The 27,560-nt window shown below is 43.4% G+C and overlaps 1 protein-coding gene and 1 pseudogene across 9 annotated transcripts in view; both read right to left on the bottom strand.

The window, feature by feature from the left end:
- The window catches only part of PRPSAP2 (phosphoribosyl pyrophosphate synthetase associated protein 2), a 67,536-nt gene that overhangs the window by 6,886 nt on the left and 33,090 nt on the right, over nucleotides 1-27,560 (bottom strand). For 8 of the 9 annotated variants that reach the window (XM_039476450.2, XM_074388250.1, XM_074388252.1 and 5 more), the window contains 2 exons: nucleotides 11,131-11,279; nucleotides 1,534-1,604 (listed from right to left, as the gene is read on the bottom strand). In XM_039476450.2, the coding sequence (XP_039332384.1) occupies nucleotides 1,534-1,604; nucleotides 11,131-11,279 (220 nt within the window). Of the gene's footprint in view, nucleotides 1-1,533; nucleotides 1,605-11,130; nucleotides 11,280-14,296; nucleotides 17,871-27,560 lie in introns of those variants that run through there. The other variant, XM_074388256.1, reaches the window with a different exon arrangement.
- Nucleotides 11,286-16,218, bottom strand: LOC120366763 (ran-specific GTPase-activating protein pseudogene; annotated as a pseudogene).

Genomic DNA, 27,560 nt, shown 5'->3' with positions numbered 1-27,560 from the left:
ACACAAATAAATTTCAATACAAGTGTTGAGCAAAAAAGTCCCAAAGTACACAAAGACATCATTTACATAAACATCAAAGACAAGAAAAACAGACAGCATTTAAGGACACATGTACTCGTGGCTATCAGGATAAAGATGGGCAGCTTCACATCAGTGACAACCTCTGAGGCAAAGAGACCAAGGTAAGCCCAGAGGAGGCTTCCAGGTACCTGGTGATGTTCCATGCTTCAAGTGAGCTAGCGGGTACCCAGTGTTCATTCTATTCTTTAAACTATATAGGCATAGGCATTAAGTGCACTCTTTTTGTATACTGGTCTTAAGATGTGTGAAAGAATGTATGTTTTAAACAGTTATAATCAACTTTGTACTTTACTTTTTTCTTTTTAAGATGGAGTCTCACTCTGTCGCCCAGGCTGGATTGTATGATCTCAGCTCACTGTAACCTCCGCACCCCAGGCTCAAGCAATCCTCCTGCCTCTGCCTCTTGAGTAGCTGGGACTACAGGTATGTGTCAATTCTCTAGACTCAGCCTCCCAAGCAGCTGGTATTACAGGCATGTGCCACTATGCTCAACTAATTTTTGTATTTTTAGTAGAGAGGGGTTTCACCATGTTGGCCAGGCTGGTCTCGAGCTCCTGATCTCAGGTGATCTGCTTGCCTCGGCCTCCCAAAGTGTTGGGATTACAGGTGTGAGTCACCGCACCTGGACTGTACTTTATCACAGAACAGTATCTCATGTTATGACAGGTTTGTTTGTTTGTTTGTTTGTTTTTTTAAGACACAGCCTCACTCTGTTGCCCAGGTTGGAGTGCAGTGGCATGATCTCAGCCCACTGCAACCTCTGTGCCCCAGGCTCAAGCAATCCTCTTGCCTCAGCCTCTTGAGTAGCTGGGACTACAGGTATGTGCCACCAAGTCTGGCTAATTTTTGCATTTTTTAGAGAGACAGGGTTTTGCCACGTTGCCTAGGCCGGTCTTGAACTTCTGGGCCCAAGCTATCGGCCCACCTTAGCCTCCCAGAGTGCTGGGTTTACAGGCTTGAGCCACTGTGCCTGGCTACTAGTTAGCAATTTAAAACTAAACAATAGAATTTTCCAATTTCTGGGCCAAAGCAAACATTTACCACCAGGCATCAACTTAAATGATAATTATTTGGCCACACTGCTATCTTTACGAACTGGCCAGGCACAGTGGCTCATGCTTGTAATCTCAACACTTTGGGAGGCCCAGGCGGGCAGATATCTTAAGGTCAGGAGCTCGAGACCAGCCTGGCCAACATGGTGAAATGCCATCTCTTCTAAAAATACAAAAATTAGCCAGTCATGATGGCAGGTACCTCTAAACCCAGCTACTTAAGAGGCTGAGGAAGGAGAATGGTTTGAACACAGGAGGCAGAAGTTGCAGTGAGCCAAGATTGTACCACTGCATGCCAGCCTGGGCAACAGAGCAAGACTCAAAATCAGTCAGTCAGTCAATCAGTCAACAGAATAACAATGGCAAATACTAGAATTAATAATAAAAAAGGTCTACATACCACGATGATGGCAATCCTTCCTCCAACATCACCCACAACTGTGATTGGGGGCTTTTCTTTAGGAATCAGCACTGTTGGAATAAAATACACACACCAAAGTTTTTATATTAAAAGTAAAACAAAGCTTTAAAGAAGTTAATATCTCAAGATAAAAACATTCAACACTGGCGGGGAGCGGTGGCTCAAGCCTGTAATCCCAGCACTCTGGGAGGCCAAGGCGGGTGGATCATAAGGTCAAGAGATCGAGACCATCTTGGTCAACATTGTGAAACCCTGTCTCTACTAAAAATACAAAAAAAAATTAGCTGGGCATGGTGGCACGTGCCTGTAATCCCAGCTACTCAGGAAGCTGAGGCAGGAGAATTGCCTGAACCCAAGAGGCGGAGGCTGCAGTGAGCCGACATGAGGACCAAGACAAGGATGCCCGCTGCGCCACTGCCTTCCACTATCATATTGGATATGCTAGCAAGGGTAATTAGGCCAGAAAAAGAAATAAAAGGCATCCAGATCAGAAAGGAAAAGTAAAACTATCTCTATTAGCAGATGACATGATCATACATATTGAAAATCCCCAAGAATCCACAAATACACCTACCAAAGCTAATATATGAATTCAGCCAAGTTGCCAAGTACAAAATCAACACACAAAATCAGCTGCTACACACTAGCATTGCAATCAAAAGAGGAAATTAAGAAAGCAATTCTATTAACAAAAGGAGGCAAAAAAAATAAAATACTAGGAAAAAATTTAACCAAGGATTTGTGAAAACTACAAATCATTATTGAAAAGAAATGACAGAAAACAGGATTCTGGACCAGGTGCAGTGGTTTACTCCTGTAATCCCAAGTACTTCGGGAGGCTGAGCTGGGTGGATCTCTTGATCCCAGGAATTTGAAACCAGCCTAGGCAACACAGTGATATACCATCTCTACAAAAAAAATACAAAAATAGCCAGATTTGGTGGTGGCACATGCCTGCAGTCCCAGCTACTTGGAGGACTGAGGTGGGAGGATCACTAGAGCCCGGAAGGCAGGGGTTGTAGTGAGCCAAGATCATGCACTGCATGCCAGCCTAGGCAACAGAGCAAGACCTTGTCTCAAAAAAATAAGGACAAAAGAAAAGAAAGAAAATAGAATTCTTAAATATTATACCAAAGACAAGCAACAAAAATATAAATTGGACTTCATCAAAATTAAAATATTTTGTGGCCGGGCATGGTGGCTCACACATATAATTCCAGCACTTTGGAAGGCTGAGGAGACAGGATTGCTTGAGCCCAGGAATTCAAGACCAGCCTAGGCAACACAGCAAGACCCCATCTCTACAAATTTTTTTAAAAATTGGCCAGGCATGATGGTATGCACCTGTAGTCCCAGCTCTCAGAAGACTGAGGCAAGAGGATCACTTGAGCCTGGGAGGTTGAGGCTGCACTGAGCCATGATCAGGCTACTGCACTCCAGCCAGAGTGACACAGTGAGATCCTGTCTCAATAAAAAATAAAAAAGTAAAAAAATAACCCACAGAATGGCAGAAAATATTTGCATATCACGTATCTGGTAAGAGTCTAGTATCCAAAATACATAAAGTAGGCTGGGCACAATGGCTCATGCCTATAATCCCAACACTTTGGGAGGCTGAGGTGGACAGATTGCCTGCCAGAGCTCAGGAGTTTAAGACCAGCCCGTGCAATATAGTTAAACACTGTCTCTACAAAAAATACAAAAATTAGCCAGGCATGGCGGTGCATGCCTGTAGTAGGGAGGGGGACTGAGGTGAGAGGATCACTTGAGCCTGAGAGGTCAAGGATTAGTCAGTAGGGAAATGTTTATCAAAACCACAATCAGATGCCACTTCATGCCCACTGGGCTGGCTATAAAAAAAAGAGAGAGAGAGAGAGAAAAAAAATAAGTGTTGATGAGGATGTGGAGAAATTGGAACCTTTGTACATTACCAGTAGGAATATAAAATATAAAATAGTGCAGTTGCTCTGGAAAAGAGTCTGGCAGCTCCTCAAAAAGTTAAAAATACACCAGATGACCCAGCAATTCCAATCCTGGGTAGAGACCATGAGAAATGAATCACCTATCCACATAGAAACTCAAACATGAATATACAGAGCAGCACAGCCAAAAGTGGAAACAACCCAAATTCCTATAAATGCTGACAATGAAATATTATCCAGCCATCAAAAGCAATGTACTACTGACACGTGCTAAAACACAGATGAACCTCAAAAACATGCTCAGAGAAAGAAGCCAGATACAAAAGCCCACATATGATACGATTCCGTTTCTATGAAATGTCCAGAGTAGGCAAATATCCACAGAAACAGAAAGGAGATGAGTGGCTGCCAGAGACTGGGGGAAGGGGCATCGGGAAACTATGGGTTTGGGGCATTCTTCTGGGGTCATGAGAAGTTTGAAACCAGAAAGAAATGGTAACTACACAAAACTGAATACACTGAAAGCCAGTAAACTTTATACTTTAAAATGGTTAATTCTACGCTTTGTGACTTTGACTTCGATTTCCTTTTAAGGCAATGTCACTAAAAAAAAGTGAAAGGACTGTTCTAGATCAGGGTTTCTCAACTGCTGAGATCTTGGGGCAGACATGTTTTATGCTGCCAGGGGCCGTCCTGTGTACCCTGAGAGGCTTAGCAGCATGCTTGGCCTCTACTCACTAGATGCCAGTAGCTACCCGCTTGACTGTGACAAAAATATCTCCAGACATTTTCAAATGTCCTCTAGGAGACAATATTCACTCTCTAATTGAGAACCACTACTCTAGATTGAAAGAGATTAAAGCCATATGACAAACAAAGGCAATGTGTGACCCTAGGTGAGCATCAGGAGAGCACAAAAAGTATAACGAAACAAAGGAAAGCCAGATCAATTCCAGAACCAAAGTGACATTTTGCACTTTCAACACTCCTACTCCCAGGACCCTTGATCTCAATGCCAGTGAAAAAGTATAATGAATAGCCCTTTAGGAAATCAATTTGACAAAAAGCATTATATTCATACCTTCTGACTCATTAATCTCACTTTTAGAAGCTTGAAATAAAATAAGCCAAAGTATGTAAAGTGTCTTATCCACATATAGTCATTGCCACATTATAAGGGCAAAGAACAGAAGAAAACATAAAAACCCCAAATCAGGGTGTGGTTCAGCAGTCGAAGCCACATTCATACAATGGGATATGAGCCATAAAAACGCTGTTTACAAGAGGCTGAGGTGGACGGACAAATCGCTTGAGCCTGGGAGGTCAAGGCTGCAGTGAGCCATGATTGCATCACTGCACTCCAGCCTGGGTGACATGACATGTCAGGAAGCTGGGAGAAGGAGGCAGCAAAATGCATAATTATGTATTAAGCATGAAAATAATTAAGCTCTATGAAAATAAGGGTGAAAAACTAAAAGGAGGCTCACCAAATTAAAGTAGTGTGTCTGAATAGGGGGACCAACCAGTAATTATTATTTTCTTCTAACTTTTATGCATTATAATGTTTTCAGATATAATATACACACTGTTTATATCCTGAAAAAGTATTTTCATGGCTTTTAGTGGTCAGATTTTCATCTATAAGAAATCAGAAGATACAAAGTAATTTTTAAAATCTAATACTAAATAACAAAATCTTTATTTGAGATGCTACAAGAATAATGCTTTTTCCCTTCATATATTATTTGCTAGTACCTTAAAAAAGCATTATATATAGGGTGCCAACTCATCAAATGTATAAAAACAATCCAATATTTAGGTTCTGTAAAACTAAAATTCTACTGCACTCCCAAAGAAGGCCTGTAGTAATCACTACTTGAGTCAAAACATAAACATAGGAACATCATAATTAAAATTATAGATGAAACATAAAGATCAAATGAGTAAAGAAATGTTAGAAAGAACAGAGAGATCATCCAGTCCCATGACCTCATTTCTAGATGGGAAACCTGTAGTTCAGTGCCGAAGTCCAGAGTCCACTCCGTAAGGCCACACCAAAAGCTAACGGCCAGCAAGTTCCAAAGGAGCAGGGTTCACTGAAAGACTGCCAACACATTCCTCATCACAGCCCACGCACTTGCAGGACTGAAGAGGAACATAATTTCTTCCATGCTCTCGGGCATGGCTCATCTCACCAATGGTCCCATCCAGTCCTTGCAGGGTTCTGCTGAGGTTCCTAGACACAAGCCCCTCTGTGGCCAGACAAGGATTTGGAAAGGGAGTGGCAGCCCCGGGCCTACCCCCAGCACCAACAGCCTGGGCACATGAGGTTGTGAGAAGTGCACACACAAGCAAAAAGGCTTTGCGGCCCTGAGCCAAACACTTTATTAACACGTTCCCAGCCCCAAAACCTGAACCCTGTCTCTATCTCCTACCTTCCTCCTCCTTAAAACCCCATCACTAAGTCCAAGAGACCCAAGAACCCAAGAAAAAGCTCAGGTTTTCATCAGACAAGTCTAGCTTGTCACTATGTGACTGTGGGGAAGTCTCTTTCTCTTTCTGACCCTGTTTATCTATAAAATGGAAAATCATCACTTCATTAAAAGGGCTGTCCTGGAGACTAACGCATTAAAAATATTCACTCCCTCCTGCCATCTTTTTTAGAGACAGGGTTTCACTCTGTCACCCAGGCTGGATTGCAGTGGCACCATCATGACTCACTGCAGCGTCGACTTCCTGGGTTCAAGTGATTCTCTCACCTCAGCCTCCCAAGTAGCTGGGATTATAGGCACATCACCATGGCTGGCTAATTTTTAAACTTTTTGTATAAACAAGGTCTTGCTATGTTGCCTAGGCTGGTCTCAAACTCCTGGTCTCAAGCAATCCTTACACCTCAGCCTCCCAAAGTGCTAGGATTAAAGGAGTGAGCCAAGGAATCTGGCCTCCCTCCCATCGTCTTTTTAACATTTCCAGTGTGCTCTGTCACTTTCATTCCCATGCTACCATCCCCTAGAAGAGCAATGCACAAGAGAAACACAAAGTGACAAAAGTAAGCCACATATGCAATATTAGATTTTCTAGTAACCACATTATAAAAGCACAAATAGGTAAAATTAATTTTAATAACATTTGATTTGATTCAATATATCAAAATATTACCATTTTTACACAGAATCAGTAAAACTTCATTAATGAGATATTCACATTAAGGTTTTCAGATTAGGGTTGTGTGTCCTTCACACTCCCATTGCTCCCCCTCCATTCCCAGTGTGCAGGAGCCACACATAGCCGGTGGCCACCAGGCTGGACAGCACAGCCCAAGAGATCAAGCTCCCCTCCCATGTGCCTGCTCAACTTCATCAGCCTCCTGGATCTGGCCTCCACACTTCCAGCTTCTCTTCTGTGCAACCTATCCCAAACACAGATGCAGGCCTGGCCTGCTGAACACTTAACTGCTCCGGATCGAGAGCCTTTGTTGGCTGCCTTCTAGGACGTGAGTGTATTTACTGGTATTCAAAGTCCTCCTTGGCTGGCTTCCTGAAGATATATGCTACATTAGTCCATGTCTTCCTGTTAGGGGCCTCCTAGTAGTCAGGCTGATATCCTCCTGGCCACACCATGGCCCATCACTGAATGTCTCATCACTGCAGTCCTGTCTCACTTATATAAAGCAGGCAGCGCTAGGTCCTGAGGGCTCGTCCTGGGCTCTTCACTGTCTTGGCCTGTCAACTCTGAGGACAGCCTCTTGTCACTCTTTTTCAGATAAACAACAGGCTCAAGGACACACAGCTGATAAGTGATGGGGCCAGATACAAACTTAAGCTCAGTCTCCTACCCATGAGGAGATTTCAACCCTGTCCGGATGGCCATCCAATTCCACCTCAGCTGGGATCTACAAAGTACAGCTAGAATCCCAGCTTCTTCATGGCACACTATCTCAGTCACAATAGTTTCTTCTCTGTTTTGTTTTGTTTTGTTTTCCCCTCTATTTATAAATGAGCAAACTCCTAGGCACAGGAAAAAAAACTAACAGTCCAGAATATGCCTCTGTGATCTAAAAATCATTTTGAGCTGAAAGCGTTTGAATTCCTGAAGTCCCTTACATGCTGAAAAGCAGAGCCTCACAAAAGAACTCAACTGTGATAAATATCCTCCCTGGAACACAGGGGAAGACAACCTCTTATCACCTAAGACTAGAATAAGTCCAGAACATACCTAAACAGACACTGTCAAAAACTAGCCTCCTTCCCATCAGGCCCCTCCTTCCTCCTCTTCCCCTATTAAGAAGTCATCTGGGGCCGGGCACGGTGGCTCAAGCCTGTAATCCCAGCACTTTGGGATGCCGAGGTGGGTGGATCACAAGGTCGAGACCATCCTGGTCAACATGGTGAAACCCCGTCTCTACTAAAGATACAAAAAATTAGCTGGGCATGGTGGCACGTGCCTGTAATCCCAGCTACTCAGGAGGCTGAGGCAGGAGAATTGCCTGAACCCAGGAGGCGGAGGTTGCAGTGAGCCGAGATCGTGCCATTGCACTCCAGCCTGGGTAACAAGGGCGAAACTCCATCTCAAAAAAAAAAAAAAAAAAAAAAAAAAAAAAAGTCATCTGGGCCGGACACAGTGGCTCACACCTGTAATCCTAGCACTTTGGGAGGCAGAGGCGGGTATATCCCTTGAGGTCAGGAAACCAGCCTGGCTGACATGGCAAAATCCCATCTCTACTAAAAAAAAAAAATACAAAATTTCCCTGGGCATGGAGGCATGTACCTGCAGTCCCAGCTAAGGCTGAGGCAAGAGAATCGCTTGAACCTGGGAGGCAGAGACTGCAGTGAGCCAAGATCATGCCACTGCACTCCAGCCTGGGTAAAAGAGCATCTCAAAACAAAACAAAACAAGTCATCTGTTTTCCCACACCGGCCTTTCTGAACCTCCCCTTCCCCTATTAAGATGCTATATAAGCCCCAAATTTTAACCACTTCTTTTGAGTCACGTTTTTGTGACTCACACAAGAGTTTAATCACACACATCTGTATATAATGATTAAACTCTGTCTTTCCTCTTCCTCATCTGTCTTTTGCCAGTTTAGTCCATAGACCGCCAAACACTGAACCTATGAGGGCTGGGAGTTAGGGTTCCTCCCCAACAACTCAAAGGCAGCATTTTTTAAAAAAATTAAGAGGACATTATTAAGGCATGAGGAAGTTTCTTAAACACAAAAACAAATTCATGTATAACTCTACCACCCCAACCCAACTACGTTCATTCTTCATATTCCCTCGTGGTCCTTGGATAGACAAAGAGAGTGCTGTGGTCTGAAGATGGTGTCCTCTCAAAATGCTATGATGGAACCTAATACCCAATGTGACAGTATTAACAGGTGGGGCCTTTGGGAAGTGATAAAGCCACAAGGCCCCTGCCTTCATGAACAGGATGAGTGCCCTTACAGAGAGGCAAAGGGAGCTGCCTTGCTCCTTCCACCATGTGAGGACACAGCAACAAGTGCCACCTCAGAAGCAGAGTGAGCCCTCGCCAGACACCAATTTGCTGGTGACTTGATCCAGGACTCCAGCCTCTAGAACTGTGAGCAATGAATTTCTGTTGTTTATAAATTACCCAATCTAAGGTATCTTGTTATAGCAGCCTTAACAAACTCAGACAGAAACAGGTACTGAGAAGTGAGTTGTTGCTGTATCAAATACCTACCAATGCAGGAGTGGCTTTGGAACTGGGTAATGGGCAGAGGCTGGAAGAAGAGAAGGCTAGCAAAAGACTATATTGCTTGTAAAGATGGTAAAGGGTAGCTCTGGTGAGGGCTCTGCTATGGTTTGGATGTAATTTGTCTCCAACAAAATATATATTAAAAATTTGGGCTGGGCACGGTGGCTCACACTGGTAATCCAGCACTTTGGGAGGCTGAGGCAGGTGTTTTGCCTGAGCTCAGAAGTTCGCAACCAACATGGGCAACATGGTGAAACCCTGTCTCTAATAAAATTTTAAAAAATTAGTCAGGTGTGGTGGTATGCATCTGTAGTCGCAGCTACTTGGGAGGCTGAGGCAGAAGAATCGATTAAACAGCCTGGTGACAGAGCAAGACTCTGTCTCAAATACACACACACACACACACACACACACACACACACACACACAAATGAACAGGGCGTGGTGGTGCACGCCTGTAGTCCCAGCTACTCAGGAGGCCGAGGCATGAGAATTGCTTGAGCCTGGGAGCCAGAGGTTACGGGGAGCTGATATTGTGCCTCTGCACTCCAGCCTGGGTGACTTTGTTCCAAAAAAAAAAAGTAGTGAAATAGAATCTTTAGCAACAGAGGGTGCATAGCTTCTCTTGACTGCTTATACTAAAATGCAAGAAGATGAATTAAAGATGAGATTTATCATCAAAGGAGAAGTAGAATTTAGATATTTGCAAAATTATCAGCCTGGCCATCTTGTAAAGAAGGTAAAAGCAAGACTGGATGCAATGACTCAGGCCTATAATCCCAACACTTTGGGAGGCCAAAGAGGGAGAACTGCTTGAGCCCAAGAGTTTGAGACCAGCCTAGGCAATGTAGCGAGATGCGGTCTCTACCAAAAAAAAAAAATTAGCCAGGCCCGGTGGCACACCCTTGTAGTCCCAGCTACTTGGGAGGCTGAGGTAAGAGAATAGCTTGGGCCCAGGAGGTCAAGGCTGCAGTGAGCTCTGATCACACCACTGCACTCCAGCCTGGGCAACAGATGAAGACTCTGCCTAAAAAAAAACCAAAAAAGCAAAACTCCGAAGGGTGTAGCCAAGCAAACATTTGATAAGGAGATTAGTATGGATACAAAGAGGCCAGATGGCCAGGCGTGGTGGCTCACACCTCTAATCCCAGCACTTTGGGAGGCCAAGGCGTTTGGATCACTCAAGCTCAGGAGTTCAAGACCAGCCTGGGCAATGTGGAAAGACTTTGTCTCTACAAAAAATACAAAAATTATGCAGGCATGGTGGCAAGCACCTGTAGTTCCAGCTACTCAGGAGGCTGAAGTGGTTGGACTGCTTGAGCCCAGAAGGTTGAGGCTGCAATGAGCCATTATCATACCACTACACTCCAGCTGGGTATTTTGTCATAGCAGCGTGAACTAAGACAAATAGGTATACAATCTTGTATTCTGCCTTGTTCAGATATATTCCATAGATTTTCTTGTTTACAGATAGTCTTGATTATTTCAAAGGGCTGCATCATTAGCTGTACTGACACAATATAATTTACCAAGCCCTAACCTCTGGTAAACCATTTAAACCTTTCTAATATTTTACGTTAAAAACAACACCACAGTCAATAACTTTGTGCACAAAAAAGCTTTTGGTTTATGTTAAACTATACTCTAGGATATATTGCTGAACGAATAAATGGACTTCCCTGAAGCACCGTAAACTGTCTCAATAGTCCAAATATTTTATAGGTCTTACAAAGAAGGACGGACTGCTTCTAAAGGGCCCTATAATTCACAGGGTAATCAGAAGTGCATTCGCTACTATCTGGCCAAGAAAGGTATTCAGTTTTTGCCAACTAAAAAAAAAATGAGGAACACACACACACACCCCCACCCACCTACCCACCCGTTTAGTCAGCCTTAAAATCAGAGGAAAGTGGGAAAGAGGCAGCAGCACACTTACTGGGGATCTCCAGGCTGGGGTGGATGGCAGCCACACTTCTGACCATAGGCGGGGAATGCCGTCCATCCACCAAGTCCGACTCAGCATCCTGCGCCTCTCCATGAATCACTGCAATTCCCAGGCGCAGGCGCTCAGCAAAAGACTGTGCCCTGAGGGAAAACATGAGACATAAATTCAAGTCATGCAGCTAATGCCTGGGGGCAAAACATTAAGAGAACATGTTTCCCAAAGGAATAAAGAGAGAATAAAACAGCCTCAGACTCTTAGAACCCAGGACTAACTGCAGAGACCTCACATGCAGGACTAACTGCAGAAACCCCACTTCCCTTGGCAGCAGTACCAAAGAAGGGCAGCAGCCTGGCCTGGTCTGCAAGCTGCTGGCCGTGCAAGCCTGTGTGAGTGAGGGAACCTCCGCTCAGCTCTTTCTCACCTGAAGCTGCTAATTCTACCTGCCTGCCTGCCTACCTACCAGTAAGAACCAACTACATGGGGCAAAGGATATAAAATACTCACCAAAGTATTAAGCACAAATTTCTTAAGTTTTACAGGGGTAAAACTGAGATACAAGAAACTGTGCATATCTAAAGCATATAATTGCATGAGCTCTGATGGCTGTAATGTGCCCATGGAAGCATTAGCACAATCAAGAGAAGGAATGTTATCGCCACAGCATCTCCTTATGCCCCTTTGTGATTGTTCCTTTTTGCCCGGGCAACAGCTGATTTGCTTTCTGTCACCATAGTTTCACCTTATCTAGAGTTTCACATAAGTGAAATCATAGAGTATGTTGTCTTTTTTTGTCTGACTTCTTTTTTTGGGGGACAGAATCTCGCTCTGTTGCCCAGGCTGGAGTGCGGTGGCACGATCTTGGCTCACTGCAACCTCTGCCTCCTGGGTTCAGGTGATTCTCCTGCCTCAGCCTCCCAAGTAGTTGGAACTACAGATATGCACCACCATATCTGGCCTTTTTGTATTTTTAATTTTTATTTATTTTTTAAGAGATGGGGTCTCACTATGTTGCCCAGGCTGGAGTGCAGTGGCTCTTCACAGGTGCGATCCCACTACTGATCAGCACAGGAGTTTTGACCTGCTCCGTTTCTGACCTGGGCTGGTTCACCCCTCCTTAGACAACCTGGTGGTCTCCCGCTCCTGGGAGGTCAACATATTGATGCTGAACTTAGTGCGGACACCCAATTGGCACAGCACACTACAACCCAGAACTCTTGGGCTCAAGCAATCCTCCCACCTCAGCCTCCCAAGTAGTGGGACTACAGGCAAGCCACTGTGCCTGGCTTTTTGTATTTTTAGTAGAGACAAAAGACACAAATTATCACACTACCATACCAAGCATTGGTGAAGATGTGGAGGAACTGCATCTCTCATGCACTGCTCCTGGGAATGTAATATGGTATAACCACTTTGGAAGACAGTGTGTTTTACCATGTTGGCCAGGCTGGTCTCGAACTCCTGACCTCAAGTAATCCACCCACGTCAACCTCCCAAAGTGAAGGGATTACAGGCATGACCCACTGCGCGCCTGGCCATTTTGTCTTATTTTACACAGCATTATGTTTTGGAGATTCATCTACTGAGTAACATGTATCAATAGTTCACTGCCTTTCATTGCTGAGTAATAGTCCACTGTGTGAACATACAGCATAGTTTATTCATTTATGTACTGCTGAGATTTTGGGTTGTTTCGAGTTTTTGGCTGTCACAAAACTGCTATGAACATTCATACACCGGCACATGCTTTCTAATTTCCTGATAAATTCCTAAAAGCAGAATGGCTGGATCATATAGTAGATGTATATTTAACTCTTTATAAAAAGGCCACACTGTTTTCCAAAGTGGTTATACCATATTATACTCCCATGAGCAGTGCATGGGAGATCTAGTTCCTCCACATCTTCACCAACACTCGAGATGGTAGTATGGTAATTTGTGTCTTGTTTTCTCCTGACCAGTCTAAATAAAGGTTTATCAATTTTGTTGATTTTCTCAAAGAATCAGCTCTTTAGCTTTCTTCTGTTTTTTGTTTTCTATTTCATTGATTTATGCTTTAATCTTCTTTTTTTTTTTTGAATGCTGAATTCAGTTCTTTATACAACATCCCTTGTAAAAACTAAACAGAGGGCAGGGTGTGGTGGCTCATGCCTGTAATCCCAACACTTTGAGAGGCCGAGACAGGTAGATCACAAGGCCAAGAGATCAAGACCATCCTGGCCAAGATGGTGAAACCCCGTCTCTACTAAAAAATACAAAAATTAGCTGGGTGCGGTGGCATGCGCCTGTAGGGTTCAAGCAGCGTTTCAATTTCTTGCTCAGGAAGAGAACTACTTCCAGCTACTTGGGAAGCTGAGGCAGGAGAATTGCTCAAACCTGGGAGGCAGAGGTTGCAGTGAATTGGGATTATACCACTGCACTCCAGCCTGGCAACAGAGCTCCATCTCAAAAAAAAAAGAAAGAAAGAAAGAAAACTGAAACAGAATAAAAACAAACAAAAAAGGAGAGGCAGGATAAAAAAAAAATTTTTTTTAAAGGAAAGAAAATAAAGGAAAATGAAATAAAATAAGATGATTTATTGCTTCTCCTCAGCATCCTCCTTGGTCTCCTCCTTCACCCAAAGAGCTTCTAGCTTTTCTACCACTTTTTCAGCATGATCATTTTGCTTGATCCTTTATTTTCTCTCTCTCTGATCTCCTTCCTGCATTCTTCAAACTTTGTTTTGAATTTCTGTGCATTCTCACCATTCAGGAAGCGGATGACCAGCAACTATGGCTTGGGGCACTCAATGGTGATGTTAGAACGGGTGTTTCAGACCCAGGCACGGTCACCACCCACATTGGGTTGGGGTCCATCATTGGTGTGAAGTAGTGGTTAGCACAGATCTTCAAGGTCTTGTCCCTCTACATGAGGAGGTAGATGGTCCCTTTCTCCTTGTGCTTCAGGAGCTTGACACTGATGTCTCGCTCCTTCAATTCTGGGAGATCCTTCTCTGAGACAAATCAGAACAGTTTTGCAATTTTAAAAGTTCCTCTTCATCTTCCTCCAGCGTTTCAATTTCTTGCTCAGGAAGAGAAACTATTGGCTCAAACTGAGGGTCATGGTTGGACTCATCTGCATTCTCAGTAGAAGTGTCATGGTCCTCATGAGTGTGCTTGGCAGCAGCTCAGCTGTGTGGGTCGTCACTGGCCGCAGCATCTCGGCGGAGCTCTTTCCCTCCGCATCTGTCCTTTTTTTTGAGACAGAGTCTTGCTCTGCCACCAGGCACCAGGCTGGAGTGCAGTGGTGCAATCTGGGCTCACTGCAACCTCTGCCTCCAGGGTTCAAGCAACTCCTGCCTCAGCCTCCCAAGTAGCTGGGGCTATAGGCGCATGCCACCAGGCCCAGCTAATTATTGTATTTTTAGTAGAGACAGGGTTTCACCATGTTGTCCAGGATGGTCTCCATCTCTTGACCTCGTGATCTGCCCACCTTGGCCTCCCAAAGTGCTGGGATTCCAGGTTTTTGTTTTGTTTTGTTTTGTTTTTTAAATTAAGTCAGAGTTTCATTTTATAAACCCAGGCTGGGGTGATCTCAGCTCACTGCAACCTCTGCCTTGCGTGATTCTCATGCCTCAGCCTCCGAGAAGCTGGGATTATAGGCGACCACCACTACACACAGTTAATTTCTTTTTCAGAGAGACAGAGTGTCACCATATTGGCCAGACTGGTCTCAAACTCCCGACCTCAAGTGATCTGCCTGCTTTGGCCTCCCAAAGTGCTGGAATTACAGGCATGAGTCACCAAGCCTGGCCTTTCATCTTTATTATTACCTTTCTTATGCTAACTTTGGGTTTAATTTGCTTTGCTTTTTCTAGTGTCCTAAGGTGGAATCTGAGATTACTGATTTGAGGTCTTCTTTTATATAAAAGTGCTTAGCCCTATAGATTTCTCCCTGAGTATTGTTTTAGTGGGATATCATGAATCTTGATGTGTTGTGCCTTCATTTTCTTTTCTTTTTTTTTTTCTTTTTGAGACAGAGTCTCATTCTGTCTCACCCAGGCTGGAGTACAGTGGCACAGTCTCAACTCACTGCAGTCTCCACCTCCTGGATCAAGCGATACTCCTGTCTTGATCTGCTGAGTTACTGGGACTATAGGTGTGTGCCACCACACCCAGTAAATTTGTATTTTTAGTAGAGACGGGGTTTCACCATGTTGACCAGGCTGGTCTTGAACTCCTGACCTCAGTAATCCACCCGCCTTGGCCTCCCAAAGTGCTGGGAATACAGGCGTGAGCCACTGCGCCTGGCCTGTGTCTTCATTTTCATTCAGTTCTAAATACATTCTAATTTCACTTTTAACTTCTTCTTTGACCTAGAAGGGTTATCTACAAATATATTAGTTACTAAATATAAATATTCAGGACATTTCCAAAGATACTTCTGTTATTAGAATTATTCTTAATTCCAGTGTGGTCAGAGAACATATTTTATTATGGCTTGCATAATTTTAAGTTGGAGGCTTATTTTATAGCTCAGAAGAATATGATCTATCTTTGTAAGTGTTTGTACTAAAAAACAGCATATGTTCTGCTGTCCCTAGATGGTGTTCTATGACTGTCAATCAGATCCAGCAGGCTGATGGTGTTGTTCAAGTCTCCTGCATCCTTAATGATTTTCTGTCTCCTTATTCTATCAATTACTAAGAGAAGGATAATGGAATCACTGACTATCATTATGGGTATATCTATTTCTCCTTGCAGTTATCAGTGTTTGCTTCATATACTTTCAAACTCTGTCATTTAGTTCATAAATGTTTAGAACTGTTTTGTCCTCTTGAAGAACTGACCCCTTTATCATTAGAAAAAGACCTTTTTCAACCCTTGCAAAATTACTTGCTCTGATTTTTCTGATATTAATACAGCCACTCTAGCTTTTTATTTTTTTTTAAAGAACTAATGTTATCACAGTATAGCATTTTTCCATTTTTTAACTTTTAATCTATTCCTTTCTCCTTACCACCTTATACTTTATCTCATTAAGTCCCTGGCCACAGACCATGCCCATCCCTCACTTCATACCAGACCTGATTCCTGGGGCCATGCTGAGTCATCTCACTGCTCATAAGAATTGCTAAAACAAACAAAAAAATTAGGGATTATACTGAATCCTACTAGTACTATCTATACTAGATACAGCCAAGCCATTTACACAACATATGAAGAGCAGAGCACTAGAAAATATTAAATAGTATTATTATGTAGACTCTTATGAGCTGTTAGAAATCTCACATCAACCAGGTTTCCTATGTGCACTACACAACTAAGGAAAGCTTTGCGAGAGTGTTAACAATTATTTCAAAAAAATTAAATTTGGGTAGGCATGGCAGCTCAGGCCTGTAATCCCAGCACTTTGGGAGGCTGAGGTGGGCAGATCACTTGGAGCAAGGAGCTCAAGACCAGCCTGGCCAGTATGGTGAAATCCCATCTCTACTGGGGGAAAAAAAATCATGCTTAAATAATTCTGTTTCAAGATACTTTTTTTTAAGATGGGTGATGGCTCACACCTGTAATCACAGCACTTTGAGACGCAGGCAGGAGAATGGCTTGAGCCCAGGAGTTTAAGACCAGCCTAGGCAACACAGGGAGACCTTGTCTCTACAAAAATAAAAAAATTAGCTGGATATGGTAGTGCAAGCCTATGGTCTCAGCTACTTGGGAGGCTGAGGTGGGAGAATCACTTGGGCCCAGGAGGTCAAGGCTGCAGTGAGCTGTAATTGCACCACTGCACTCCTGCCTGGGCAATAGAGAAAGACCCTGTCTCAAACAAACAAACAAACAAACAATCTCTGACACATGTAAGTAAACATTTATTGGTCTGGTCCTATCTATAAGGAATTTAATTTATATTTCAAGGAAAAAATAATAAACCTTCACAGAAACAGGACTGTCCAGGTCAAAAACAGTAAAGTCAGTAAAATGTATTTATGTGTGTGTGTAAGACAGAATATTTGTCTTTAGACAAAAGAGGGAATATCATAAACAGAGAATATTTTAATAACATTTGATAAATATCCCAAGAGTATTCACATAACTTTAAATTCATCCTTATAAAAATATCAAAATAGTTTTTAAAAAACTTTCAAGAGAAAAAAGTTTCAGATAAATATAATGGCAGAGTCTTCAAAAGAGTTGGCATCACATAGATTATTAGTTCCTCCTTGAAATTCAAGATTGGCTTTGCAAACAAAATTGGTGCCAAAGAACTGACCTATTAGTTGTCCTCTCAGGAAGTCTTTTCATCTGGGATCTGTGGAGGTTTGCCAATTCCTAGAGTAGTGTTTGAATTCTACCAACCTCTACGAAACACAATGTTCTTAAGAGAAATAAAATCATGGCTGGGCGCAGTGGCTCAAACCTGTAATTCCAGCACTTTGGGAGGTGAGTAGATCACCTGAGGTCAGGAGTTCAAGACCAGCCTGGCCAACATTGTGAAACCCCATCTCTACTAAAAATACAAAAAATTTAGCCAGGCGTGGTGGCGATGCCTGAAATCTCAAAGTGCTGGGATTACAGGCGTGAGCCACCTCACCTGGCCCAATTTCAATCATATGTGGCCAACACTCAAGTCCCATAATCTCAGCTATTTGAGAGGCTGAGGCAGAAGAACTGCTGAAACCCAGGAGGCGGAGGTTGCAGTGAAGTGAGCCATTGCGCCATTGCTCTCTAGCCCAGGTGACAACAGCAAGACTCCATCTCAAAAAAAAAAACAAGTAAAATAAAAAATAAAATCATTACCTGCACAATAATGGGAATTTCTGGTTACTCCAATATAACACATAATCAGATACCTTGCGTTCCCATCTGATTCGAAAATGAATCAGGATGCTTTCTGTATGCCATTTTATTTCATATACCGACAGTCGAATTCCAAAGCAACTTGATCCTGATTGTTTGATAATGGAGTTAATTTACATCATGGGTTAGAAAGAACAAGACACAGGACCTCAGCTATCCTTTGGTTTCCTATTTGCTCAGTTATTCTGAGAAAACAATTTCAAACAACTCATTCAATCAAGTTCTGTTCCTTATTAAACTAACACTTTCTCAGATGATCCCTTCTAGTAAAAACAATTCATTGTCAACTCCAAAACAATAGCTCTACATTTAAACAGACCTTTTCATCAATAACTTCAGGATTCTTTGTGTTGTTTTTGTTTTTAATAACTTCAGGATTCTAAAGGCACTAACTGCCAAATGCAGTGGCTCACGCCAGTTATCCCAGCACTTTGGGAGGCAGACATGGGGCGGATCACTTAAAGTCAGGAGTTCAAGACTAGCCTGGCCAACATAGTGAAACCCCATCTCTACCAAAAATACAAAAATTAGGTGGGCGTGGTGGTGCACATCTGTAATCCCAGCTACTTAGGAGGCTGAGGCAAGAGAATTGCTTGAATCTGGGAAAGCAGAGGTTACAGCAAGCCAAGATCATACCACTGCACTCCAGCCTGGGTGACAGAGGGAGACCCTGTCTCAAAAAAATAAAGGCACTAACCACCACCATTGTACATAATGGTATTTAATTTATAAAGTCCTTCAATAAGTTCTTTGATGCTTATTAACTCTGTAAGATAAGCCAAGCAGGTGTTATCTCCAGGAAGCTGAGATTTGAAGAGACAGCCTTGACCAAGGTTCTCACAAAGATTGGCTAAGGCACAACTGGAAGCCCCTGTCTTCTGACTGCTAATTTAACTGTCTTCCTGACTGGTAAGCCAGCCCCAGTCTGACTTCTAAATTGATTATAGCTATTTTCTAAGGTGAGCTGCCAAATGAAAAACTTGGAGAAGGAAACTAGAAATAATCAGATCAAAAATTGGTATGTGGCTGAGCCAGAAGGTGCCATCTCCTGCTCAAAGTCTGGGTAATGTGCTTATCAGGACATCAGAACACAAGAAAATCACCACCACATAGCTATGGGAGACAAGACAGCCAGAGTTGACTTTACTGTGTCAGATGCCATGTCAACAGAGCTCTTGCTCACAGTATCTTTTTATTCTTTATTTTTTAGAGACAGGGTCTCACTCTGTCACCCAGGCTGAAGTGCAGTGGTGTGATCTGCCCTCACTGCAACCTTCACCCCTCAGACTCAAGTGATTCTCCCACCTCAGCCTCCTGAGTATCTGGGACTACAGGCACACACCACTGCACCTGGCTAATTTTTGTATTCTTTGGTAAAGACATGGCAAAAGCCATGTTCCCCAGGCTGTTGTCAAACTCACAGAAGGCCAAATAGGGAGCTGGGACTTTCACCCTCACTCAGCAGTAAGAAGCAACTGCTAGAGTCAGTAGAGAGTGAAATCTAGACTTCTACCCCTAACTCAGCAGGAAAAGAGGTGCCCTTCCCCTCTCCATTGCAGAGGTGTCAGAGGCAGACTGGTGGAGAGTCAAGAATTTCACCACCACCCAATGGGAATGAGGCTACTTTGGCGTCAGTGGAGAACATGGAGGGAGCACTTACACCATGGATAACAAGGACCACCTTGGGTGGTCCACATAGGTCCAATGGGGTACCTAGATTTCTACCCCTACCTAGCAGTAATGAGCCCCCACACCACCACTTTCACTGCCAGAGTCCTGAGAAGCCAGCAAAATCAGAAGGCCTAAATGAGAACCAGAGTCTCACACACAATATCAAAAAGTCCAGATTTCAATTAGAAGCCCCTCACCACACTAAAGGCCAGTGAAAGCTCAGTATGAATGAAAAAGGACAATTAACAGATGCCAACACCAAGATGACAGACATGCTGACACTGTGTAACAAAGATTTCAGAGCAGCCATCAGAAAAGTGCTATAAGCAGCAATTATGAGCATACTTGAAACAAATAAAAAACAGGAAGTCTAAACAATGAAAGTATCAACAAAAAAAGAGAAGGTATAAAAAAAGAGCCAAGGCTAGGCGTAGTATCTCATGACTGTAATCCCAGGACTTTGGGAGTCAAGGGAGGCAGAAAACTTGAGGCAAGCAGTTTGAGAGCAGCCTGGCCAACATGGCAAAACCCCGTCTCTACTAAAAGTACAAAATCAGCCTGTAATCCCAGGTTCTCAGGAGGCTGATGCACAAGGATCGCTTGAACCCAGGGGGACGGAGGCTGCAGCAAGCCAGTATCATACCACTGCACTCCAGCCTGGGCAACAGAGCAAGACTGTCTAAAAAAACAAAAAGCTCAGTTGTATATATTCAACAGCAGAATGGAAGTTATAGCAAAAATAATTAAATAGAGGCCAAGGAAAGAATCAGTGAACTGGAAGACAGACAACAGAGATTAGCCAATTTGGACAATAGAGAGAAAAATGGCTGAGGCAGGGCATGGTGGCATGTGCCTATAGTCTCGGCTACTCTGGAGACTAAGGTGGGAGGATCACTTGAGTCAGGAGTTCAAGGCCAACTGGAATAACATAGTGAGACCCTCTAAAAAATAAAAATAAAAGACTAGAAAATAAAAATGAACAGAATCTCATGGACCTGCAACAAAAGATCAGTTGGCATGATGGTTCATGCCTGTAAGCCTAGCACTTTGGGTGGCTGAGGTGGGCAGATCACCTGAGGTCGGGAATTTGAGACCAGCCTGACCAACATGGAGAAACCTGTCACAAAATTAGCTGGGCCTGGTGGCACATGCCTGTGATCCTGGTTACTGGGGTGGCTGAGGTAGGAGAATTGCTTGTAGCCGGGAGGCAGAGGTTGTGGTGAGCCGAGATTGCGCCATTGCACTCTAGCCTAGGCAACAAGAGTGAAACTCTGTCTCAAAAACAAACAAACGATCTGACATTTATGTCATTAGAGTCCCAGAAAAAGAAGAGAAAGACAGTAGGATTAAAAAAGTACTCAAAAAGACATGGCTAAAGACTTCCCAGATTGGTCAGAGACATAAACCCACAGCTTCAAGAAGTGCAGCAAACACCAGACAAGATAAACCCAAACGAGATAAACCCAAAGCAATCTCAAGATACATCATAATTAAACTTCTGAAAACTAAGGACAAAGAAAAAATCTTGAAAAACAATTCAGATGACAACTAACTTCTCATCAGAAACCATAGTGACCATAAGAAAGTGACATACATACTTTTCAGGTGTCGAGAGAAAACAACTGTTACTCCAGAATACTACACCCAACAATAATATCCTTCAAGAATGAAAAGGAACTCTAGACATTCTCAAATGAAGGGAAATCAGCAAAACCAACAGAACTACATTTAATAGGGGCAAAAGGAAGTGCTCTAAACAGAAACAATAAACTAAACTTTGGAATATTAGGAAAGAAGAAGGAACCAAAAATATAAGTAACTACAATAAGCTTTCCTTCATTTCTTGATTTTCTAAATTATGTTTGATGTTTAAAAGCAAAAATTCTGGCCGGGCACAGTGGCTCACACCTGTAATCCCAGCACTTTGGGAGGCCAAGGCAGGTGGATCACCTGGGGTCAGGAGTTCAAGATCAGACTGGCCAACATGGTGAAACCCCATCTCTACTAAAAATACAAATATTAGCTGGGTGTGGTGGCGTGCGCCTGTAGTCCTAGCTACCTGGGAGGCTGAGGCAGGAGAATCGCTTGAACCTGGGAGGCACAGATTATAGTGAGTTGAGATCACTCCACTGCCCTCCAGCCTGGTGACAGAGTGAGACCCTGTCTCAAAAAAAAAAAAAAAAAAAAAAAAAAGCAAAAATTCCAACAGCCTGACACTGCTATAAGTGTATGTACAGGAAATATTTAAGACAAATATATTAAAAATAGGGAGAGTAAAGAGACACAAAGAGAAAGAGGTATGGTTTTTATATTTCATTCAAACTGATAAAATGATATCAGTATATTGTAATATGTTTTGTATATGTAATGAAATACTTAGAACAACTATTAAAACAGCTAATAATGAGATATTCAAAACACTATAGAGGGCTGGGCATGGTGGCTCACACGTGTAATTCTAGAACTTTGGGAGGCCAAGGCAGGAGGATTGCTTGAGGCCAGGAGTTTGTCACTGGCCCAGAAACATAGCAAGATCCTGTTTCTGAATTTTTTTTTTTTAAGTAAGAAGTTTTGGCCAGGCACGGTAGCTGCCATCGGTAACCCCAGCACTTTGGGAGGCCAAGACAGGTGGATCACCTAAGGTCAGGAGTTTGAGACCAGCCCGGCCAACACAGTAAAATTCCATCTCTACTAAAAATACAAATAATTTATTTGTGGTGGCACATGCCTGTAATCCCAGCTACTCGGGAGGCTGAGGCAGGAGAATCACTGGAACCCAGGAGGCAGAGGTTGCAGTGAGCTGAGATCACACCACTGCACTCCAGCCTGGGCAACACAGTGAGACCCCATCATAAAATAAAAATTAAATTAAAATAAGGTAAGAAGTTTTTTTTTTTTAATTTTAAAAAAGAAAAACATGGCCCATACACAGGAAAAAAAGCAGTGATCTCTGAAAAAGCCCAATGTCAGAATGATCTCTGAAAAAGCCCAGTGTTATATTTATGTATAAATATAACAAAATATGGGCTGGATGTGATGGCTCATGCCTGCAATCCCAACACTGGGAGACTGAGCCCAGGAGTTCGAGACCAGCCTAGACAACAGTCAGAACCCCATCTCTACCCTCCCCCCTACAAAAAAATTTTTTTTTAATTAGTCAGGCATGATAGTGCACACCTAGAATCCTAGCTACTTAGGAGGCTGAAATGAAAGAATTGCATGAGCCCAGGAATTCAGGGCTGTAGTGAGCTGTGATGGCACCAGTGCACTCCAGCCTGGGTAAACAGAGCAAGACTTTGTCTCTTAAAAAAAAAAAAGTACAAATCTATATGAGCAAAACTACAAAACTCTGAAGACAGAAATCAAAGAAGAATTTTTTAAAAATTGTAACCCAGGTCAGGCACGGTGGCTCACGCCTGTAATCCCTGCACTTTGGGAGGCCGAGGCAGGTAGATCACCTGAGGTCAGGAGTTCAAGACCAGCCTGGCCAACATGATGAAACTCCATTTCTATAAAAAATACAAAAAATTAGTTGGGCATGGTGCTGTGGGCCTGTAATCCCAGCTACTCAGGAGGCTGAGGCAGGAAAATCACTTGAACCCATGAGGTGGAAGTTGCAGCAAGCTGAGACTATGCCACTGTACTCCAGCCTGGACAATAGGAGCAAAAACTCCATCTCAAAAACAACAACAACAACAAAAAGATATCCCATGTTTATGGATAGAAAGACTCAATATTGTCAAGATGTCAGTTCTCCCAATTTGATTGACAGATTTAATGCAAATCCCAATCTAAATCCCAACAAGTTATCCTGTGGATTTCAAAAACTGATTCTGAGGTTTATATGAAGAGGCAAAAGGCCCAGAATAGCCAACACATCTTGAAGAACAAAGTTAGAAAGAGTGATAATACCCAACTTTAAGACTATTAAGGCTCAGTGGAGTGGCTCATGCCTGTAATCCCAGCACTTTGGGAGGCTGAGGCGGGTGAATCACGAAGTTAGACGTTCAAGACCAGCCTGGCCAAGATGGTGAAACCCTGTCTCTACTAAAAATACAAAAATTGGGCCAGGCGCGGTAGCTCACACCTGTAATCCCAGCACTTTGGGAGGCTGTGGCAGGCAGATCATGAGGTCAAGAGATCGAGACCATCCTGGCCACCACGGCGAAACATCGTCTCTACTAAAAAATACAAAAATTAGCTGGGCGTGGTAGTGCGTGCCTCTAGTCCCAGCTACTTGAGAGGCTAAGGCAGGAGAATTGCTTGAACCTGGGAGGTGGAGGTTGCAGTGAGCCAAGACGCCACTGCACTCCAGCCTGGTGCCTGGCAACAGAACAAGACTCTGTCTCTAAAAAACAAAAATTAGCTGGGTGTGGTGGTGAGTGCCTGTAATCACAGCTACTCGGGAGGCTGAGGCAGAGAATTGCTTGAATCTGGGAGGGGGAGTTTGCAGTGAGCCAAGACTGCACCACTGCACTCCAGCCTGGGTACTGGGCAACAGAATGAGACTCCGTCTCGAGAAAAAAAAAAGCTATAGAGGGCCAGGCATGGTGGCTCATGCCTGTAATCCCAGCACTTTGGGAGGCTGAGGTGGGTGGATCACCTGAGGTCAAGAGTTTGAGACCAGCCTGACCAACATAGTGAAACCCCATCTCTACTAACAAAATTAGCGAGGCGTAGTGGGCACACCTGTAATCCCAGCTACTTGTGAGGCTGAGGCAGGAGAGTTGCTTGAACCTGGCAGGCAGAGGTTGCAGTGAGCCAAGATCATGCAGCCTGGGCAACAAGAGCAAAATTCCATCCCCAAAAATAAAAATAAAAACCTGTAGTGAGTGGGTGCAGTGGCTGATGCCTGTAATCCTAATACTTTGGGAGGATAACTTGAGCTCAGGATAACTTGAAGTCAGGTGTTCGAGACCAGCCTGGCCAACATGGCAAAATCCCATCTCTACTAAAAACACAAAAATTAGCCAGGTGTGGTGGTGCAAACCTGTAAGCCCAGCTACTTGGGAGGCTGAGGCACAAGAATCACTCGAACCTAGGAGGCAGAGGCTGCACTGAGCTGAGATCAAGCCACTGCACTCTGGCCTAGGTGACACAGCGTGGGACTTAAGTCTAAAAAAAAAAAAAAGCTGCCGGGCGCAGTGGCTCAAGCCTGTAATCCCAGCACTTTGGGAGGCCGAGGCAGGTGGATCACGACGTGAAGAGATCAAGACCATGCAGGTCAACATGGTGAAACCTCGTCTCTACTAAAAATACAAAAAATTAGCTGGACATGGTGGCACGTGCCTGTAATCCCAGCTACTCAGGAGGCTGAGGCAGGAGAATTGCCTGAACCCAGGAGGCGGAGGTTGCGGTGAGCCGAAACCGCGCCATTGCACTCCAGCCTGGGTAACAAGAGCGAAACTCCGTCTCAAAAAAAAAAAAAAAGCTGTAGTAATCAAGACAGTGTGGGATTGGTGAAAGAAAAAACAAATATATAAATGGAACAAAAGAGACAGCCCAGAAATAGACCTACATAAATATTGTTAACTGATCTTTGATGAAAGAGCAAAGGCAATATAATGGAGAAAAGATAGTCTTTCAACAAATGGTGCTGAAATAACTGCATCTCCACAGGCTTAGAATGAAGCTGGAGGCCAGTCTTACTCCATATACACATATTAACTCAAAATGATTAAAGAGAGTGCAGTGGCTCATGCCCATAATCTCAGTACTTTGGGAGACCAAGGTAGGTGGATCACTTGAGGTCAGGAGTTTGAGACCAGCCTGACCAACATGGTGAAACCCATCTCTACTAAAAATACAAAAATTAGCCAGGCATGGTGGCACATGCCTGTAATCCCAGCTACTCAAGAGGCTGAGACAAGAGACTTGCTTGAACCTAGGAGGCAGAGGTTGCAGTGAGCCAAGATTGTGCCACTGCACTCCAGCCTGGGCAACAGAGCAAGACTCCATCTCAGGAAAAAAAAAAAAAAAGACCAAAAACCTAAATATAAGAGCATTAGGAGAAAATATAGAGGTAAACTTTATGACCTTGAATTTGGCAATGGATTCTTTTTTTTTTTGAGATAGGATCTGGCTCTGCCAACCAGACTGGTATGCAGTGGTGCAATCACAGCTCACTGCAGGCTTGACCTCTTGGGCTTAAACAATCCTCCCACCTCAGCCTCCCAAGTAGCCAGAACCACAGACACATGCCACCACACCCAATTAATTTTTTTTTTTTTTTTTAGAAACGAGGTCCACTATATTGCACTGGCTGGTCTCAAACTTCTGGGGTCAAGTGATCCTCTTGTCTCAGCCTCCCAAAGTGCTGAGATTACAGGAATGAGCCACTGCACCTGGCCAGTGGATTCTTAGGTGTAACATCAGAAGCAGAGGCAATAACAAACAAAAAAGATAAATTGAACCTTATCAATATCAAAACCATTTTGTGTTAGAGAACACTATCAAGTGAAAAGACAATCTGAAGATATAAAGTATCTGTAAATCATGTATCTAACAAGCGTTTAGTATGTAGAATATATAAAGAGTGCTTACAACTCAACAAAAAGACAACCCAATTATTAAATGGGCAAAAGGTGTGAACAGGCATTTTTCCAAAGATACACAAATGGCCAAAAGGCACATAAAAATATGATCAGCAGACTGAGGCTGAAGGATTGATTAAGCCCAGGAGTTTGAGCCCAGCCTGGACAACATAGCAAGACCTTATCTCATTTAAAAAAAAAAAAAGAAAAGAAAAAAAAAAGACACTCAACATCAATGTCATTAATCATTAGGGAAATACAAATCAAAACCACAATAAGGGTCAGACACGGTGGCTCAAGCCTGTAATCCCAGCACTTTGGGAGGCCGAGGCGGGTAGATCACAAGGTCAAGAGATCGAGACCATCCTGGTCAGCATGGTGAAACCCTGTCTCTACTAAAAATACAAAAAATGAGCTGGGCATGGTGGCGCGTGCCTGTAATCCCAGCTACTCAGGAGGCTGAGGCAGGAGAATTGCCGGAACCCGGGAGGCGGAGGGTGCGGTGAGCCGAGATCGCGCCATTGCACTCCAGCCTGGGTAACAAAAGCGAAACTCCGTCTCAAAACACACACACACACACACACACACACACACACACACACACACGCACACAATAAGGTATCATTTCACACCCACTAGGATGACTATAATGAAAAAATAAATGTTGGTGAGGATGTGGAGAAACTGGAATCATCATACCCTGCTGGTGGGAATGGGCAGCTGCAGTGGAAAAGAGCTTGGTAGTTCCTCAAAACATAAACAAAACTGCTATATGACCCAGCAATTCCAATCCTAATAGATAACCACAAGAAACGAAAACTTATGTCTACACAGAAACTAATACATGAATAATCACAGCAGTACTATTCATAATAGCCAGAAGGTAAAAACAACATAAGTGTCCATCAACAGATGAATGGATAAACTGCAGTATAGACATACAATGCAATATTACTCAGCAATCAAAAGGACTGAGATACTGCATGCTACACCATAGATAAATCTTGAAAACATGCTAAGTGAGGCCGGGCGCGGTGGCTCAAGCCTGTAATCCCAGCACTTTGGGAGGCCAAGGCGGGTGGATCACGAGGTCAAGAGAACAAGACCATCCTGGTCAACATGGTGAAACCCCGTCTCTACTAAAAATACAAAAAATTAGCTGGGCATGGTGGTGTGTGCCTGTAATCCCAGCTACTCAGGAGGCTGAGGCAGGAGAATTGCCTGAACCCAGGAGGCGGAGGTTGTGGTGAGCCGAGATCGTGCCATTGCACTCCAGCCTGGGTAATAAGAGCGAAACTCCGTCTCAAAAAAAAAAAAAAAAAGAAGAAAAAAAAGAAAACATGCTAAGTGAAAGAAACCAGATACAAAGGAGCACAAACTATAT

The sequence above is a fragment of the Saimiri boliviensis genome, chromosome 17 (genome assembly GCF_048565385.1).
Source record: "Saimiri boliviensis isolate mSaiBol1 chromosome 17, mSaiBol1.pri, whole genome shotgun sequence".
NCBI classification, from domain to species: domain Eukaryota; kingdom Metazoa; phylum Chordata; class Mammalia; order Primates; family Cebidae; genus Saimiri; species Saimiri boliviensis.
This window is presented reverse-complemented; position numbering and strand designations above follow the sequence as displayed.